We start from the raw sequence: 20069 nt of genomic DNA, 5'->3' as shown, positions 1-20069 counted from the left end.
TCTGGAAACCCTGGTGGTGTAGTGGTTAAGTGCTACGGCTGCTAACCAAGAGGTCAGCAGTTCAAATCTGCCAGGCACTCCTTGGAAACTCTACGGGGCAGTTCTACTCTGTCCTATAGGGTCGCTATGAGTCGGAATCGACTCGATGGCAGTGGGTTTGGTTTGGTTTTGGTTTAGGAGAGATTCTTAAAGAATGTCAAGGAACTGCTGTCCCTGATATTTGTTTGGTTGGTGCTTGACAGTTTCCAAAGTGCTTTCGTGGTCTCCAGCAATGTCGCTGGCAGCAGTTAGAGAAGCAGTGAGAAAGATAAGGGATCAGCCAGACCTGGCTCCTAGTCATGGATCTAGTCTGTATTGCCTCAGGTAAACCCCTTACCGTCCCCAAGTCACTGGGTCTCCAACTGTTCTAAAGGGATACAAATGATACTCTGCTCACTTCACGGTCCTGGTTAAGGACCAAAAGAGCCAATGTGGGAAGGTGTTTGAAAAGCATATTATTGTTGTTGTTAGTTGCCAGTGAGTCGATTCCAACTCAGTGAGTGGTTACTGTAGAGCTAAAACATTCATTCATTTCACAAATATTATTGAAGTCTTTTTGTGTTGAAGGGACATAGAGGTGACTAAGATGTAGTTCTTACAGGTCCCCGTGCTTGGGTTCCAGCTATACCAAGCATAGCAGGGCTGCTGAGGAAACAGACAGACCCAACCCACTGCCCACAGCTGGTGAGCAGGCATCTTTCCTCAGCCATTACCTCCCTCCCAATTCTGCCCTGACTCTTGTTTTCTGTAGTCAAAATGAACTTGACAGCAGTAGTGGAGCCAGCCAGCTCTCTTACAAAATTTCCACTGGATCTCAACCAGCTCAGTTTCCCCCAAGGTCTGTCCCCACATTCTAGCCAGACAGGGAAAAATGTAATTACAGCCAGCTGCTTCCAAAAGGGACAGAGGGATAAAAGAAGAAGGGGAAAACACTCTTGCAAATAGATCAGAATGACACGTTATTTAACCTAATTACCTGCAAAGCCACATCCAGCCATTAAGGATCCATATTCTGTAATAGAATTTCCTGCTATGGAAATACTCACCCACGCACAGGATGTTGAAGCAGAAGCCCTGGCTGATTGACTTATTCACCAGCTGGTCGGGCAAGCTGTCAAACCCCACGTGTCCAGCCAGGGAGAGAGTTCGGCAACCTTCACCCTAATTTGAAAGGGGAGGGAGGGGAGAAAATGAAAATGTGCTTAAAAGCAACCTGGGTATCCTAGGAAGTAACACCCACCCAGGCCCGGTGTGTCATCTCTTCCCTCAGCCACTCCCCACTCCAAAGCAAAGTAGCCTGTCAGCTTGGAAATCATAGATTCCTGGATACAGGCATCCTCTAGGCTCAATAATGAACTTCACCATAGCTCCAGACAGCTCACACTACAGAGGGGACTTATAAGGGCAGGATGGTGAAGTCAGGGCATGAGGGGCACAACTTGGGTGAAATCTTGACTCGATCACTTACAAGCTGGGTAACATCTCTGAGACTCAGTTTCCTTCAACATCTGTCGTTGTTGGGTGCCAACAAGTCAGTTCCAACCCCATGTGACAGAGTAGAACTGCCCCATAGGATTTTCTAGGCTGTAATCTTTACAGGAGCAGGTCTTCAGGTCTTTCTCCCACAGAGCAGCTAAGTGGGTTCAAACTGCCAACCAGTCTGTTAGCAGCCGAGTGCTTAACCAGTGCGCCACCAGGGCTCCTTACATCTGTCATATGAGATAATAATATTACCTATCTTACACACGCAAACATTAATGCACATGGGCTGCTAACTGAAGGGTTGGCGATTCAAGCCCACCCAGAGGCACGTGAAAGAAAGGCTTGGCAATCTACTTACCAAAAAAAAAAAAAAACAGCCATTGAAAACTCTCTGGGGCACAGTTCTATTGTGACACACATGGGGTCGTCATGAGTCAAAAGTGACTCAATGGCAACTGGTTTAGTTTGGATCTTAGAGGTGATTTGGGAGAATCCAACGTACTGATAGATATAACGGTTAGCTTAGCACAATGCCTGACACACACATAACAGAAACCCGGGTGGCATAGTGGTTAGGAGCTACGGCTGCTAACCAAGAGGTCGCGTTCAGTAAGTATTACCAAAAAACCTTTAACCAGTAATCAGTCCTCTCTTGAGGACATTTTGGGGATCTATAAAAGTGGCAGAGTAGAGATTAGGAGCATAGGCTCTGAAATCAGGCCGGCCTGAATTCGAGTCCCCCGTCCACCACCTCCTGGCTGTGTGACCTCACGAAAGTTACTTTACTTCTCAAAGTTTCCTCATCCATAAAATCGGCAACCAGTAGTTCCTGCCTCACAGATCTGATGTCAGGATCACATAAGACAATGTTCCTCAGGCGCTTAGCATGGGGCCTTGCATATAGTAAGCATCCAATCAACAGTTGCTGCCGTTAGCTGTCTTTAAGTTGGTCCCTGACTCATGGTGACCCCATGCCCAGTGGGATCGGACCTTTGTGATCCATAGGGTTTTCATTGGCTGGTTTTTCAGAGGTAGATCACCAGGCCTTTCCTCCTAGTCCATCTTAGTCTGGAAGGTCCACTGAAACCTGTTCAGCATCGTAGCAACATGGAAGCCTCCACTGACAGATGGGTGGTGGCTGCGCTTGAGGTGCATTGGCTGAGAATCGGACAGTTGTTGTTATTCTTAGGTGCTGTTGACTCAATTCCAACCCATAGTGACCCTGTGTACAACAGAAGGAAACACTGCCCGGTCCTTCACCATCTTCACAGTCATTGTTACACTTGAGCCCATTGTTACTATTGTACTCTGAGGTGATCCTTCTACTCAGACCCCCAAACTGACATTAACGACATGGAATACTTGTGGTTCCCTCTAGCTAAGGGAGCTGCTGCCATGCGTCCTCTGGCTCCCTTGATTCCACAGGGGTCAGCCAAGCCACTCCCAGCCCTGGAAAGCACACGGCCTTTGCTTTGCCTGCAAGGTCCCAAAGCGTCTTTTTCTTAATGGCTTTACAAAACAGGGATCGCCTCAAATTGGGGCAGGCTTCCAAGGAGCCAGGGAGGAGGACAAAAGGGGCCTGCATGTACTCAAAACTCTTGCTGACTGCCAACCGCCACAGGGGAGGGGAAAGGAGAAGGGAAGCTGGAGACAGCAGACTAGACAAGAGGAGTGGGCTATGAAATGAGTGAGGCTTTCTGTTGGGTGGGGTGGCACCAAGATTTCCATAATCATTGCCAAGAGCAATCCAAGAAGGGCATGGTTACTGCCAAGGCCTGAGCCAATATCCCAGGCTGAGCTTCCACTGGACTGGACCCACTTTTAGACTATATCCATACTAAGAGTACACTTTGGCACTAAAGGGACTGGGGTGGGAGCCTCTCAGCAGCTGACAGAACAGGTTCCTAGAGAGCCTCTTCACCCAGGTTGGGATCCCACTCCCACTGGCATCATCCAATCCTCCAAGAATGACAGGGCTGGTGCTGGCAACTGCCATCTGGCAAGTTCATTACCCTCACACATCTCCTGCCCACACTTCCAGTGGCGCATTTTTGACAGACGACCATATGCCGGCCTTCAGTTGGGGTACCTGAAGACAGCTGAGTTTCTTGAGTGGTCCACATTACTCAGAGCTTTGTTCTATACCCACCCCCTCTCCTTTCTTCCCTCCCCCCATCTCCCCTCCTTCTTTTTATTAAAGCAAGCCAAGTAAGATCCAAGATTCCCACTATTGGTTCTTGGTCCTCACCATTGCAGAGGAGACAGGCACTTAAGAGCCAATATGCGTTCTCAGTGGAGCCTCCTACGTAGCAGGCATGGGAAATTGGGATGGACCCAGGGTTGAGGCTTCCTGAGCCACATTTTATCACCCCTGCTGCCTCTTCCTGTCTCCAAATTCAGCAACATGAAAGTTCGAGTGCTCCAAAGCCTCTGATCCCAGTGCCAAAAGGAGAGGAAAGGGAATTTTCAAACGGACGACGATGAAGAGCAGTGGGAACCGCTCCACACCTTATTCTTACTTCAACGTCAGAAACGTAGCAAGCGCCTCCCATGTGCCCACCATTCTCTCCCACCTAGTACAGTGCTGTTGTTGTCAGCTGCCATCGAGTCAGCCCCTGACTCACAGGTAGCCCATGAACAATGGGATCAGGCCATTGTGACCCATGGAATTTTCACTAGTTGATTTTTGGAAGTGATTGCCAGGCCTTCCTTCCTTCCTTCCTAGTCCATCTTAGTCTGAAAGCTCCACTGAAACTTGTTCAGCATCATAGACAGGTGGTGGCTCTGCATAAGGTGCATTGGCCAGGAATCAAACACAGGTCTCCCACACAGAAGGCGAGAGCTCCATCACTGAACCACCATGGCCCTCATCACTGTGCGTTAAGGGCCCTAAATAGCAGGAGAAAGGGTATAGGCTTTATTCCCCAGGGAATGGAGTTTAGTGGATTTTGAGTGTTTTGAGAGGGGAGGGCCATGATAAGGTGGTGTCTTAGAAGGATCGTTCCAGCTTCAGGATGCTTATTTATTGGAAGAAAGAGAGACCAGGAGCAAGGAAACACATTAGGAGATGGCTCCAATAATCTTGAACTGGTAGAAGGACATCCAGGCACTGTGACAATAAATGCTGGTTGAAGTGAACTGAACTGACTAGGGATGGGTAAAGGAGGAACAAATTTGAGAGACAGTCCAAAGAAGGGATGGGACTCAATGAATGACTGGGTAGAGGGGGTGAAGGTGCAGTCAAAGCCGACTGTGAGGTTCTGAGCCTGGGAGCTTGGATCGATGGCACCATGGATAAAAACAGGGAAGCCAGGAAACGGAACTTATTTAGCTGGGAAGTCAAGGCGTTTGATTTTAAATAAGTTATTACTAAAAAGAAGTCTACTAACTGAAAGGTTGTTGGTTCAAACCCACCCAGGAAGAAAGACCTGGCAATCTACTTCTAAAAGGTGACAACCATGAAAGCCCTGTTGTGCACAGTACTAGTCTGCAACACATGGGGTTGCCACAAGTTGGAAGTCACTGAACGGCAACTGGTTTAGTTTTTTGTTTTACACATTACTTTAAAAATTGCACTCATCAGATTTTATTTTATAAAAATAATCAATGTTCCCTGTATTAATTTTAGAACATATGGAAAATTATAAGGGAGAAAATAAAAATCACCCATAATATCACTTCCAGAGATAATTACTGTTAATATTTATGTCTTTCTTTCCAGTCTGTATACTTTTTTTAATAAAACAGGTATATTTCTGTATATTCCTTTTCATAACCTGAATTTACACTTAATATTTACACTTTGAGTAATTAGGTATACTTCTAAGTCATGTTTATTGGCCATATAACATTCCATTGTAGAAATCTACCACATTTTCCCAACCAATCTTCTACTGCTAGACATTTAGTGTGTTTCCGATGTTTCAACATCTTAAGTAACAGCTCTTGTTTGTAAATGTTTGCATATATCTCCGATTATTTCCTTAAGCTAAATTCCTAGAATTAAAGCCTGCTGGGTCCAAAGACACATACATTTTATTTAAAGACTTTGGTGTTAGCTGTGTTGTTGTTCGGTGTTGTTGAGTTGGTCTGGACTCATACCAACCCTATATACAACAGTAGGATAGGCTGCCTGGACCTGTACCATCCTCACAATTGTTGCTATGTTTGAGCCCATTGTTGCAGCCACTGTGACAATCCATCTCACTGGGGGTCTTCCTCTTTTTTACTGACCCTCTACATTATACCAAGCATGATGTCCTTTCTCTAGGGACTGGTGCCTCCTGATAACATACCCAAAGTATGTGAGACAAAGTCTCAACATTCTTGCTCTAAGGAGCATTCTGGCTGTACTTCTTCCAAGACAGATTTGTTCGCTCTTCTGGCAGTCCATGGTATATTCAGTGTTCTTCACCAACACCATAATTCAAAGGTGTCAATTCTTCTTTGGTCTTCCTTATTCATTGTCCAGCTTTTTCATGCATACAACCCATATGAGGCGATTGAAAATACCATGGCTCGGGTCAGGTGCACCTTAGTCTTCAAGGTGACACCTTTGCTTTTTAACACTTTAAACAGGTTTTTTGCAGCAGATTTGCCCAATGCAATGCATCCTTTGATTTCTTGACTGCTGCTTCCACGGACGTTGATTGTGGATTCAAGTAAAATGAAATCCTTGACAACTTCAATCTTTTCTCCATTTATCAAGATGTTGCCTATTGGTCCAGTTGTGAGAATTTTTGGTACACAGACTTTGTTACACTGTGACAAATCATCCAACAGAAAATAGTACAAATTTCTACTTCTACCGCCAGTATGAGTGTCTTCTTTACCCATAACTTATACCAATACTGAGATTCATAGGCTTTTTAAACCATTGTAAGCATTGAAAACCGGCATCATATTTAATTTGCATTTTTCAACTGAAAGGGAACTTTTTTCCCACAGTTCAACTGTATATATATATATATTGTATATGTATATGTGAGTTCCCTATTCCTGTCTTTTCAAAAAATGGAAGTTTTGTCTGTTTCTTCTAGATTGTAAGAATATTTTATATATTAAGAAAATAAAATAGTTTTGATTTTGTAATGAGATATCCAGGAGAAGAAGAAATCCAGTAAGTAGTTAGCAATATGGGAATTGTAGGCTCAGGGAAAATTCAGAATGGAGATGTAAATTTAGCAGTGAAAAGTATGAAACTGGATGCATTCTCCAAGAGAACGTATCAAGAGAGAAGAGCAAAAGACTAAGTACAAGAAACGCCCACATGTAAGGAACGGGAGCCCTGATGGCTCAGTGGTTAAGTGATTGGCTGCTAACTGAAAAATCAGCAATTTGAACCCATCAGCCATTCCACAGGAAAAAGATGTGGCAGTCCGCTTCCGTAAAGATTACAGCCTTGGAAACCCTATGGGGAAGTTCTACTCTGTCCTATAGGGTCGCTATGAGTCGGGATCGATTCAACTGCAATGAGTTAAGAAATGGGGAAGATGAAGAGGATTCTACCAAGAGGGGAAAAAGATCAGAAAAGTAGGAGAAGACCCAATAGTTTTCTATCACCAGAGCCCAAGGGAGAAGTCAAGAGGAATTACAGAAAAAAGGACACTGGTGACTTCTAGAACTCTTTTTTCTTCTGTATCTACCCAGTGTCTGATACACTTACATTGACTGAAGTATTTGGAGGCTAGGAGACATGAAATCTGCTTAATGGGTTTTTCTTGCTAACCAAAATTTATCTTCCAAGCAGCAAACTTTCTGTCTCAACCTTGTACTTGAGAAAGCTTCAAAGGCTCTATTTGTATATTTCCTGCTTTATGAAATCCTGTCTAGTAAGCACCATTCACTCTTGCTTTGATAAATCTTATATGATGTCATGGTCATCATTATGAATAACAGCCCTCATTGTTCGGAGCTAAAGACGTAAAGGAAAAAAGCACAAAATTTTGCACAGAATGTACACTGACCTCAGGACAGCCCCTGGAAGTTTCTTTCCTCCTCCCTCACTAAATCGCTGGTATGTTATCTTGTTCCCTCTTTATCTTTAAAATAGCCTGATTAATCAAGGTCCTGATTACTTTGAATGCAGTTCATTGAATGTTCCCTGGACTACAGTGTGCCCAAGAGGAGATAGAACTGGCAACTTGGCTCAGTATGTCTAACGTTAAAATCTCAAGTTGCCATCTTGAATAGCAGGTGGTGCCATGTTCTAGGCTTGAACTGAGTTGCTAGAAAGGCCACACTCACCAAAATTTTTAACTGCCCATTTCCTGTAACCCTGCAACCCTCTCTAGGAATCTATAGAAACTCAAAGATGTGTACAAAGATCTATGTATAAGGAAATTCATTACAGCATTGTTTATAATACTAAAAAACTAGGAACAACTGATATGCCAGTATGAAAATTTTATTATATGGTAATAGGAAAATATTAACTAAGTTATGGTACACACATATTCTGGAATATTCTGCAGCCATTAAGAAGAATGGAGTAGATTTATGTGTACTGATGTAAGTAGAAAAAAGAAGTTACACAACGATAGGCACAGTATAGAGCCCCATATGCAAAAAAAGCCCTATATATGTGTATTTGTACATAAGTGTATGTGAGTGCATAGAAAGGGGCATGAAAAGACATCCACCAAACTAAGCACTGCGGCTACCTCAGGGGAGAGGAATGGAAATAGGGGCTTAGTCCGGGACAGGGTAGTCAGTATGCGTCTGTATTGTTTGATTCTTTCACAGCATGGATGTGTTCACATATTACCTGTGTAATTTAAAAATGTTTTTTTAATATAAGAAACAAGAGTTCTCACTCAGCTTTGCAGCAGGGGTAATTAGAATGCAAGATTCTGAGAGGAGCTAAAAGGAAAGCAAAATGAAAGACTGCTCCTGAGAACTGGGAGAGCCCCCACTCCCCTCCGCAATTACATTTCCTGTTTTCTCCTCATCTGCAGTCACCTGTGGTTTTGAAATACGTTATACCACATTTCATATCATGGGCAGAAACACCGCTCTCTTTCTCTTCCGCCTCCTCCCCTGAGGACACACCAATTTCGTTTTTAATTGAATATGCGTAAGGAACGTGTTATGAAGAACGAGTTATGGCGGTTCCAGCTGTGAATCTTTCTCCCATTGCTGTTTTTCTAAAAATAAAGAGTCCCCAAAGTCCCCAAGTAAGCAATTCCTGCCTCCCCCCCTCCGCCGTCCAACCTTTGAGGTAATGGTAAGCAAGCAGTATTTGAGGCATCTGCGTCAATCAAGAATTTCCTGCCTCCATCAAACACTAGGATGGCTAAGTTGGTAGCTGTCATTCTGAAGGATGAGCCCAAAGGGAAAAGTCTAGAACTCACTGCCCATGACTGGGCTTTCCCCAAACTCTATCCTCTGGCCTTCTGCATCCAAATACTAGAAAAGGACCCAAACACTGAACTAGGGTAATCTTTAGCAGCCTCATCAGTCACTTCTGGTGGACCCAATCTCACACCTTGCCTTTCTCCACCCCCACCCCTGAATACTGATCTCTGACAGGCCCTGCAAACCTTCAGAACCATCAAAATCAATTAATTGGTCCAATGACGCATAATGGAATATTAAGTAGCAGATAAAAATGTTTTCTAGGAATATTAAATGCCATGGGAAAATGCTCCCTGTAAGCAATGGGAGAAAAAAAAAACCTGTAAATACAGAATTATCCCAATGATGGGGCAAAAAGTATATATGCATTAAAAAAAAAAAACTAGAAGAATATACACCAAAATAATGACAGTGGTTACTTTTGGGTGGATGGATTGTATGTGATGTTGCTTTCCTATGTTTTTCAAGTTTTCTACAGTAGGCATGTTTTATGTTTGTAATCAGAAAAAAAAGTGGTGTTTCTTTTTTTAAAAAAAGATTCTATGATAATACTTTCCTAGGCAGCAAAGTAGCTTTAGATATTTTTTAAAAATCTTCAACTATAACCAAAAAAGGTGCTTTACATACAGAAACCAGAAATTTTGGTTAATCAGAGCATTCAGTTTTTGGGTGTTTGGCTTATATTAAAAAATGTACTTTACCAATAATACATTAAAACCCTAGTACAACTGGAGTCCCTGGGTGGTATAAATGGTTAACGCGATCAACTGCTAATGGGAAAGTTGGAGGTTCAAGTCCACCCAGAGGTGCCACAGAAGAAAGGCCTTGTGATCTACTTCCAAAAGGTCACAGTCACTGAAAACCCTATGGCACACAGTTCTGCTCTGACACACATGGGGTAGCCATGAGTCAGAATCAACTCAACGGTAAAATCAGTATAACTTAGTTTACAGATTCATGTGAACCAGAAGTCAGATCACATATCCTGAAACATGTAGTAAAAAAATCTCGATGAAACAATCAGGAGAATGCTAGCCCCATCTGGTACCTCCAATGTTGTCAGAAGAGTGGATGCTATTGCATTATCAGACATAAAAAACCACAAAAGCACTGATAAGTTCCCAGAGGTTAAAAAAAAAAAAAACCCACCGATGAGTCCAACCAACACATCAAATATCAGGATTTCCCTCGTGCCAATTAACCCAGGCTGAGAGGAAAGAGTAGTAGCAATGCCCTGTACCAAGAGAGAGAAATTTGGGTCCCTTTTCAAGGAGAGGAGCCCCTGCTTGGTACAAACTGCTAATACACTCAGCTGCTTATCAAAAGGTTGGCAGTGAGTCCACCCAGAGGCACCTTGGAAGACTGGCCTGGCAATCTACTTCTGAAAAATCAGCCATTGAAAACCCTATGGAGCACAGTTCTACTCTGACATAGATGAGTCGCTATGAGTCACAATAGACTCAATGGCAGCTTTTTTTTTTTAAGGTCCAAGAAGAGATAAGGCCTGCAAAAGTGGCAGCACCCCCAAGGGACCTCAGAAATGCCCTTCAGTGGGGGAGCAGCATAGGGGACCCTATCCTTACCATACAGAAGGAAGGCCCATTTTTGGCAAATCTAGTAGATGAAAATCTTGATTTTAATATACCAGATAAATTCTACAGTGGCTTTTTATTCGATAAAAAGATTCACAGCAGGATTCTATTATATAGCCAGCTCTCCTGGTGGATATAAAATGGGATTCAATAGACAAAAACTCAGCTCACAGGTATCTTTATAGGAACACACTGGCTATATACACCTACAAGGAAAGACAGTAACTGAAGGTTGCTTCTATCCCACTTACAGACACCCTGCTGAGCTAAAAGCATAGATTTGCCTTCTCTACAACTCTCCCCACCCAGCTCAGGGAGTCTAAGCAGGGAAAGGGTGGAGTTCAATTCTGCCACTCCACTCGGAAGCAGAAGCCGGCAAGGACCTAAAATAAAAGGTATTAGGCTGGAGAAGAAGGAAACATAAGACCGTCTACCATTAGAGCTGGAAACGCCTTTAAAGATCACCTAATCCAACCTGCCCATTTTACAAAAGGGGAAACACACTGAGAGAGGAAGTGACTTGTCTCTAGTCACAGTCATTTAGTAGCAGAGAGTGATGCTAGGACCCAGGCCCCTGATAACCAGCCTACCACTCTCAAATGGAAAAACTGACTCAAGTAGCAGATATACTTCTTTCTGCTGCTAAAACTCCAGGACATCAGGCTTGTAGCGAGGCTCGTCAGAGGCAGAAGGGTCAAGAACACCATCCAAAAGCATGTGGGCTCAGCAAGGCGGCTCAGGCCCGCAGAAGGCAAATGAGGCAGTGATGCCCTGGAGAGGCTTGGGCCCCTCCTCTCCTTCACTCTCCCAGTGCTGTCTTCCATCTCCCTCTTTCCTGACTCTGACCTAGTCCTCGGCCTAGCCCACTCCCTAGCTGTGCTCAAGAGCCCCGGGCTAATGGGCCCACCTAACCTGGTGGCCACAGGTAAAAGTGCTTGGCTACTAACTGAAATGTCTGTGGTTCGAACCCACCAGCCACTCCAGGGGAGAAAGATGTGTGTTTGCTTCCATAAAGGTTACAGCCTTGGAAGCCCTATGGGGCAGTTCTACTCTGTCTCAGAGGAGATTCTAGATAAAATATCTCCACCTCAGGCTAGGGGCAACCCCAGCTTAGGGTGAGACAACTTTTCCACAAACGTTAGAAAACTCCCCTCAAGCCAGGCTATTTAAACAGCATTTCTAGGTGTTCTGGCTATTGTTATTTCCATTCTGCTCAGGGGAAAAAAAAAAAAAAGGTTTACCCACAGGCCTCTGAGTGAATGCCCAACTGCCCTCTAGGGAGCCTGAATTTGCCTCTGCCTCCATCTGGTCTCATTTAATGGGGATCTGAAAAGAAAAAAAAAAAACCTAGTTCCTGCTTCAGAGCCAGTGTTCAGAGCTGGGGGCCTCTGCCGCAGAAGGAAACCGAACACTACCTCACACCTCATCAGGGCTGTGAAAGCAGAGTTCTGCTCCTGTTATCCCAGGGCCTTCATTAGGGGTCAGAGAGGGTCCTGACAGGTCGAGAAACCAGCGCTGAGTCCTGTCCCTGAGAAGGCCTGCAAATCTTTTCCCCAGTCACCTTTAAGCGGGTGGAACGGATGACCATCCGGGCCGGTTGAGAGCACACTGCATAATTCAGCAGATGGCTGCCTCTAATGAGAAGACACTGAAGAATAGGATAACATTATTTCTCACCCTCCTGAGCATGTGGCCTCCTTCCTCTGCGCAGGCAGCAGAGAAACCCACGATTTCAAATCCCCGCAGCAGAAGCCTCCTCCTGCCAAACTGGGGAGGAAGGGTCTGTGTTTCTAATTTATTCTGCTCCCCCACTCCAGTCGTTACTTAAAATAATCCATCATTACATGGCTGGTGGCTCCAAGATTTTTATTTAAAGCAATATGGGAAAAAGAAAACCCACACAGCCCATGACTGCGCTATCTTGGATTTCATCTGAGAATCTTTTTAACACCCCAAAGTCTCCAGAGCACCCAAGCATACTGTTCTCTGACCCCTATTGGTACGCCAGGGGGATGGGTGCAGACGGAAGATAGGGAAGATGGGGAGGAGGGACCGTGGCAGAATTTTTATGCCTTAGGGATATTATGAAAAGGCCAGTGTTTGAACAAATAAAACCAGAATGAATCTGTGTCATCTGATAGGTGTTTCACGGTTACATCTGCTGATCAGCAATAACACTTTGGGCTAAGTCACTTGGTCTCTCTGTGCCCATAAAATGAAGGGAAAAATAATACTTGTCCAGGAAGCTCTTTGGGAAAATAAAATCATACAGCTGGAAGCATTTTGAGAGTGTTGAAAGACACATGTTACACTATTCTTTCTTTATTGAATGCGGTCTTAACGCACATGCAACTAAAAAACAAACAAACCGGTTGCCATGGAATCAATTCCAACTCATGGAGACCCCATGTGCGCAAAGTAGAACCGCTTTGCACAGGGTTTTCAAGGCTGTGACCTTTGGGAGGCCAGGCCTTTCTTCCAAGGCACCTCTGGGTGAGTCTGAACCACCGACATTTAGTAGTCAATGCTTAACCATCTGCACCACCCAGAGTCTCCCGTGCAAATAAAAGCCCATCTCAATTGTTTGTGCTAACAATAAACCACAGTTCTGATAATCCAGAAACCCAGGTAAATCCAGAAATCAGTCCTATTTAGTTTTGGAATACTTTTTTCCGGAGGATTTATCTTCCTAATTAGTTTTGCTCAGGCTAGTGCAAAGGGTTTGCTCCCTTACAGCACACAAAGGGAGGGGCCATGCTGGGTAACAAAGCCAGCAATTAATAGAAAATTTACAGCGGGGACTTCACAAAGTAAATGCTACACACACGACTGCAGATCAAAATCTCATTATACTATATAGACTAATCTCTCCGCTGTAATGCAGTTTACTAATAAGAACACTGCTAACAATCACATTTCCAGGATTTAGGATGTAAAGAGGAAATAAGGCTTATTCCTGCCTGGCATCTGGAAGGTCTGAGAGGGCAGGGTTCCTGCATGCCTTGGCTGCCACAATATCACCAGAATCTGGCACAGAGCCTGGCAGAGTCCGTGCCTCATAAATATATGTTGGAGGGATGAATGAAAATAAAAGTGGTGAATTAGCAAATGAAATGGTCCTAACTCAGTAGCAGAAGTGAGGTCTCACCCTGTCTTCACACCTACCTTTTCCTGTTTGAAGCCCTCAGGAAGCCTTTCCTGACACTTACCACCCCCATCCTCTGTTGGATTAGGTCCCCTTGTAATGCGCTCTCCTAACCCAAACCAAGCCCACTGCTGTGGAGTCGATTCCGACTCATATCGACCCTATAGGACAGAGTAGAGCTGCCCCATAGTTTCCAAGGAGCACCTGGCGGATTTGAACTGCTGACCTCTTGGTTAGCAGCCGTAGCACTTAACCACTATGCCACCAGGGCTCTCATAGTAGACTTTAATTCCCCTTTGCAGCACTTATTGTAATTATAATTATATAGTTATTTGTGTCTGCCTCCAACACTAGACTGTAAACTCCTTGATGGAAGGGACCCTGTGCATTTGGGAAACATTGTAATTTTCCCACAACTTCTCAGTTTGAAAACTTTCAAGCACATAGAAAGGTTTGAAAATAGTATAATGATCATTTATATACTCTCCACTGCTGTATCCCCAGTAAAGGTGTAGGTGAATATAGGGGCCTTGTTTTCCCTGCTTTGGGATATAGGGATCACTGAGTCAGGGAGCTTCAAGGGGGAACTCAAAAGGTAACTGCCATTTACTAGCAAGACCAGAATGCAACAGCAATCCTCTCCGCACCTGCAGGCTGGTACCTGGAGCAGTTGCAAGTTCTGCTCATGCAAAGTTCCTTGTAGGGCAAAGCTAGCCCATGCAAGTTCTTTCATCAGGGAGAAAGGACATTACCTGGATTGCCACTGGAGAAAGCATCCTTGTTTCCCAGGTAGAATTGGTTCAAGCCAGAATCAGACTTTCTTTCTATGGGCCAACACTGACATACTGTACCTCAAAATGAGGCATTGAAAGGAACAGCTGAGTGCAAGAGCCAGGAGATGCAGCCTCTGGGCCTGCATCGGGCCTTGCTTGCTTACCTTGAACAAGTCATGTAAACTCTCTAAGTGTATATTAAAAGCAGCCCAATCTACCTTACGGGGGAGAGGTGGGGAAGGGGGCAGCCCAAGAATCTTCTATAGTTCTCTAGTTATTCCACAGTGTCCACAATTTGTCTCTCCAACTAGACTGTAAGCTTGGAAGCTAGGAACTGTGTCTCCTACTTTTTTTTTTTTTGTCTAGTCAACAAAGGTTAGCCAAAGCGCTGGACACATATCAGTCAATTAAACAAACACTCATGGACACAATGTAGGTATAACTTTGTCATACAGAATTCTTTGTAGCGTTCATCCAAATAGGATTGTATTGTGTCCACGAGAGCTGAACTTCCAAGTTGCATACGTGCCGGCTCTGGATTGAATTGTGTCCTCCAAAAATATGTGTTATAAATCCTAACCCCTATGCCTGTGGTGGGGCAGTTCTACTCTGTCCTATAGGGTTGCTATGAGTCGGAATCAACTTCACGGCTATGGGTTTGGTTTTTTTTTTTTTAATACCTGTGGTTTATAATCCCATTTGAGAATGGGTTTTATTTGTTATGTCAATTAATAGACTAGTGTGGAGTGTGTCTTAAAATCAACCTCTTTTGAGATATGAAAGAGATTAACCAAGCAAGCAGAGAGCAGAGATGGGGGAAGAGAGATGCCAAGCCACATGAAGATCGCCCAGGAGGAGAAGCTCGAAACAGACAAGGACCTTCCTACAGGGCCAACAGATAGAGAAAGCCTTCCCCTAGAGCCGGTGCCCTGAATTCGGAAGTCTAACCTTCTATACTATGAGGAAATAAATTGCTGTTTGTTAAAGCCACACACTTGTGGTATTTCTGTTATAGCAGCACTAGATAACTAAGGCAATGCTCAAATATAGGCCCTGCTCAACAATTCTAAGTCCTGTTTTAGTCACTAATGTCGCCTTACTCGCCACAGTGACCCTCAACTGACTCTGGAGAAGACACCCCTGCCACACACACAAATATACCAAGGCACTACTCGTATGCATGGCACCATCTCTCAGAAACCATTAAAAAGAACTAAGCTAGGCACACTCAGGTTTATTTTCTTCCCAAACCCTGGGTACATGTTCCTTGAAAGAAACAAGCAGCAACCAGACACCCAAGGTCTCTTGAGTCAATTCCATCTTTTCTCTGGTGAATTACAACTCCACGCAGACACAAAGGAGAGCAGAGACAAATGACACATAAACAAGAGCTTCACTGGTTGGGGGAAGAGGGGCATGGAGAGTGACGTCAGTTTTCCCAGAAACCCACTTATCACGATAACAAGGTCTCAAGTGCTTGGGCTGCTCTTTCAGCTTCAGAATCTGGCATACAATTACGCTCTTCATCATACAGAATGGCAAGCCCAGCCAGACCAAAGTGGAACCAAGCAAAGTAAACCAAGTAGCCCTAACTGCCCTCTCCATCTGCAGAACAAAGGAGATTGCCTGAGTTGTGCAGAGGTGAAACACAAACCTTCTGGAATCTGTCCCCTTTGCAACATCTGTCTTGCAATCCTATTCCAGGCAAGAGGGACCTGGTGAGAGAGTATGGATGGGTTGATGAAAATTCATTAGCTGACAAGAAAAGTCACTAGTGTCATTTTTGGTCACTAAGAATGGAACGAGTTTAATCCAGAAGACTAAGTCCTCTACTTAAGCTATGCCAGCTCTACAATGCAGGTAACTGGGAGCAGAAAAGCACTCTGGGAGCCCTCAAAACAGTAATGCAATAAATATTACAGTGCCAATCTTGATTAAAAAAAAAATTCGCTTTGGCGGTGGTGGGGGGCGGAGAATTTTCTCAAATTCCATTATCACGGAGCATTGTCGCCTACCTAGGCCTGGTCCTTCCACATCATGACTCTGTCCTGGGGGCTGCCAGGGGTGGGGGAGGTTCCAAAGAACTGACCCTGCCCTTCTAAACAGGAACAAGAGGGTGGAATGAACTCCTACATATCCGGTAGAGAAAATACTACCAGATTATGGATTCAGGTTTTGAAAGCAAATCAATTTTACTTACACCAAATACCTAGAAGCTATGGATATATTTATACACACACAGAGGAATTGTACTGCATGGACCATTTCCCTAAATAAGCAAGCCACAAGGTTAAAATTTTTTTTTGTGCTTCAGAAATGTTCATTAAGTAGTATTTGGCATCACAGGATTTGAGCTACCTCTATCTCACTCTCCTCCCTCCCCTTAGGGCTGGTAATTGTGCACCTCTTAAAATCCCAGATACTTATGGATAGAAAGGCTATTTCCCCAAATGGAGTCATCCCGGCCTTTTAGACCAAACTTCTGGTCAAAAAAAACAAACAGGGAGGCTGAGGTCGCTTCAATATGGATTCTTTGCACATCCCAGGCTGGAAAACTTCAGTTCTTTAAATGAAGATTTTTTTCCAGAGTCGGTTGCCAACAAAAAGAGACAGCCCTCCCTGCTTTTGCTAGCCTCGCACTTATTTTCCTGTGTCCCCACTGAAAGAGATCAGCTCCACAGGTTTTGGCACAGCAGCCCAGTTACACCGAATACGCACCAGAGAGAGACAAGACCCCAGAGGTCCGCAAAACCCCTATCAGGTGCTCAGAAAAATGCCAAAATACGCATTCAGCTACCTACAAGCCTGCCAACTGCACTCTACACCGACGCACAAACGGGACGCACAAAGCACAAGCAGAGAGGCGCCCGGACACGCGGACACAATCCTTGGAGAGGAGAACAGACATACACAGTCAGAGAAATAGTCAGACTCATCTAGAGTCACAGACAGAACCCCGGCGCCGTCGCTCGCCTGGGAAGGCGCAAGAGCGCGCACGTGCACACACAGAAGCGCGCGCGCGCACACACACACACACACAGATGCAGTCACATATGTAACGCATATGGAGAAGCCCTAGACCAGCCAGTCACCTCCTCGCCCCCCACGCCTCTCACCACCTCCTGCCCCAGGCTAACCCCAACTGGGTGCCCCTCTCCAGGAGAAGGCCCGGGTCTAGGCGGGCAGCTGTGCGCAGGAGCGCGGTCCCGAGGTCTCAGGAAGTCAGGCCAGGGTGCCACGGCCCGGGAGGGCTCGGTGGCTCGTGAGGCCATTCATTCGGCAACGCCCCAGCCGCGGAGCAGCAGCTGCAGAGAGGGAGGCGGCGGCGGCGACTGTGGCTCCTAGAGCGAACCAAGTCCCGCCGCCCGCCCGCAGCCTTGCCAACCCCCCACCTGCCCACCACCGAGCTCGGGGACAGGCTGAGTCCCGGAGCGGCTGACCCCGGCGGCAGCAGTCCCGCCTGGCCTCGGCTCCTGGATGCTGCCCATTGCCCTGCTCACCGCGGCGGTGCCGGAGGCCGGGTCTCCACGGCGATTCCCAGGCTCCCTGCCCCTACGCTGGCCCCCAAGCCCCCCACTTACCACCTGGCGAGCTATGTCGGTCGCTGCCATCGCTCCTGAGTCCGCCAGGGCTGCCACCAGCTCCGCCGCAACCGGAGCTACCGCACAGGAAACAGCAGAGCTGCTCCGACAAAGAGAAAGTGTTACACTTCGGGCGCGACCAAGTCCGGGGAGGGGGGGAGGCGCCAGGGAGGGGCCCCCGCGCCGCCGCTCCAGCCCCTGCCTCTCTAGATCGCCCACCCCCTAGAAGGAGGCGGTGGGAGGGCGTGGATTGGGGGCACCGCCCCCACCCCCGGAGCCTAGTCCCAGCTCTCCTTGCAGTCCCAGCCGCAGGCCTTGGCGAAGAGGGGGGGCTCCCCTGGTGACCATGTCCTCTGTCCCCCCCGCCGCTGGACTCTGTGGTACATCCCGACCTCTGCGAATTGTCACACCCCCCTGCTCTAGCCTTACATCCCAGCGTCCCCAGACCACTGGGGCTGCGAGGGAGGCCCTGCCCTTGCCCCCTCCGCGCTCAGCTAGTCTGCTGAGCTCCGCTGTCCTCTGCTCCCCCCTCCCCGCCGAGCGCTCAGGGTGCTGGCATGGTGCAACCACCACTGGAGTCTCGCTCCCCGCCCCCCGCCATGGCCCTGGAGCCGCTGAGGCCAGAGGGGTGGCTGTGGCACCTGCTGCCCCACAGCGGAGCTGAGAAAGGGGGGCAGCTGAGGCAGCCGCACTGCTGCCATGCCGCACGACTTTGACAGGAGAAGCCAGAGGCCAGGGATCCATAGACGCCCCTTTGGACCTGGACGGTCCAAGCCTCGGAAGCTGCGTGCGGTAATTTAGGGGAGCCAAGCTCACTACCTTATAGTCTTCAGTAAAGAGGGACTCCACTCCTCCTCTTCGCCACCCAGCTCTAGAAGCTCAACGTGGGAGCGGAGGCTCCGAGGACCTACCCCTTCCAGTGCCGTGGCTGCAGGGAGTCCAGAGGAGGGCTGGGCAATAAGGACACCAGGCCGGCGAAGAGGATGCGGATGGCGGGACCGCGCAGCCGCCAGGTGCTTTGTCCCGCGCTCTGATTCTCTCTGAACCCTCGACCAGCTCCGGACCGCAGAGCTGGCGTGCCGAGGTGGCTGGGGGTGCGGAGAAGGGAGAACCGCCAAAGGCAGGGCTGTGTCCGCCTCCGTTCCTGTTCCTCCTTGTCCACCGCTGCAAGTGTTCTCTTTTGTAGGCCCCTTTCCAGCCCCGGCACCCTCTGGTCTCTCCCAGGAATGACCCCTGCCTGGCTCGCTTCCTGTGATTGGCGAACCAGGCAGATTTGGCGCGCCGAGGCCCCAGCGGGCGGGACTCTCCACTCCCGAGAAGGGCAGCGAAGAAGGGCAGGCTCCCTGGTCTCAGAGAGCGACCCGGGTCCGTGGGAGGACCCAGGCTCATGAGGGAAACCCAAGTCTGCGATGAGGACCTGCATAGGGCGCGGGAGGTGATTCCGCAGAGGCCCACGATGGGAGCAAGCCGAGGGAGGAAAGAAGAAAAGTGGGAACCAGGGAGAGAGTTCGAGCCCAGAGGCTCCAGCCTAGAAAAAACAGGGAAGGCAAGGAAAGGCCGTGGCTACGTGAAGCTCTTCCCTGGCACTTGGTTCCACTAGCCGGGACAGTGCTTCTCGCACGCTCTCAGGGAGCTCTTTATGTGCCGCTTCCGCCCTGGGAACAAGGACTCCGACAAATACATTCCCAGTGCCTAACGCTGGGCCTGGCGTTTAGAAGGCGCCAGATTAACAAATGTTTCCTAAATAGAATTGAAGAGGAAAGGGGACTCGGGGGGGGGGGCGGGGGAGTGAAGGGCATAAGAGAGAAGGAACAATGAGGGGATTAGCCAAATATTCAAGGGGTGCCCACTGTGCCGGCGTCTTTGTGCTGGAGACCCAGGAGGTACCCAAAGAGAAGAGCCTGGAGCAATCGGGCCAGTACAAAAGTGTTCTATGTAACCGGCGCAGACCCTCAGGGCAGATGGTGGTGGCAGGGAAGACGGGTGGCTGGAGCCTCCGAAGTCCGCTGAGGCTCTGCAAGACCTGGGGTAGATGCAGGGCCCTGCATTGGGGCGGCAGTGACAAGCGTGATCAGGGCGGTGTTTGAGGAACCGCTGTAAG

The 20069-nt window shown here is 47.2% G+C and overlaps 1 protein-coding gene across 5 annotated transcripts in view; it reads right to left on the bottom strand.

The window, feature by feature from the left end:
- Positions 1-19134, bottom strand: part of SEPTIN6 (septin 6) — an 89322-nt gene extending 70188 nt beyond the window's left edge. For 3 of the 5 annotated variants that reach the window (XM_049871788.1, XM_049871785.1, XM_049871787.1), the window contains exons 1-3: positions 18880-19133; positions 17969-18068; positions 1086-1200 (exon numbers count right to left, since the gene is read on the bottom strand). In XM_049871788.1, the coding sequence (XP_049727745.1) occupies positions 1086-1200; positions 17969-17998 (145 nt within the window). In that variant the 5' untranslated portion in view covers positions 17999-18068; positions 18880-19133. Of the gene's footprint in view, positions 1-1085; positions 1201-17968; positions 18069-18879 lie in introns of all 5 variants that reach the window. The other 2 variants (XM_049871784.1, XM_049871786.1) reach the window with 2 other exon arrangements.
- Positions 19135-20069: the final 935 nt, after the last annotated feature.

The sequence above is a fragment of the Elephas maximus genome, chromosome X, assembly GCF_024166365.1.
Source record: "Elephas maximus indicus isolate mEleMax1 chromosome X, mEleMax1 primary haplotype, whole genome shotgun sequence".
NCBI classification, from domain to species: Eukaryota; Metazoa; Chordata; class Mammalia; order Proboscidea; family Elephantidae; genus Elephas; species Elephas maximus.
Note: the sequence above shows the minus strand (reverse complement) of the source record. Positions and strands in the feature narration are given on the sequence as shown.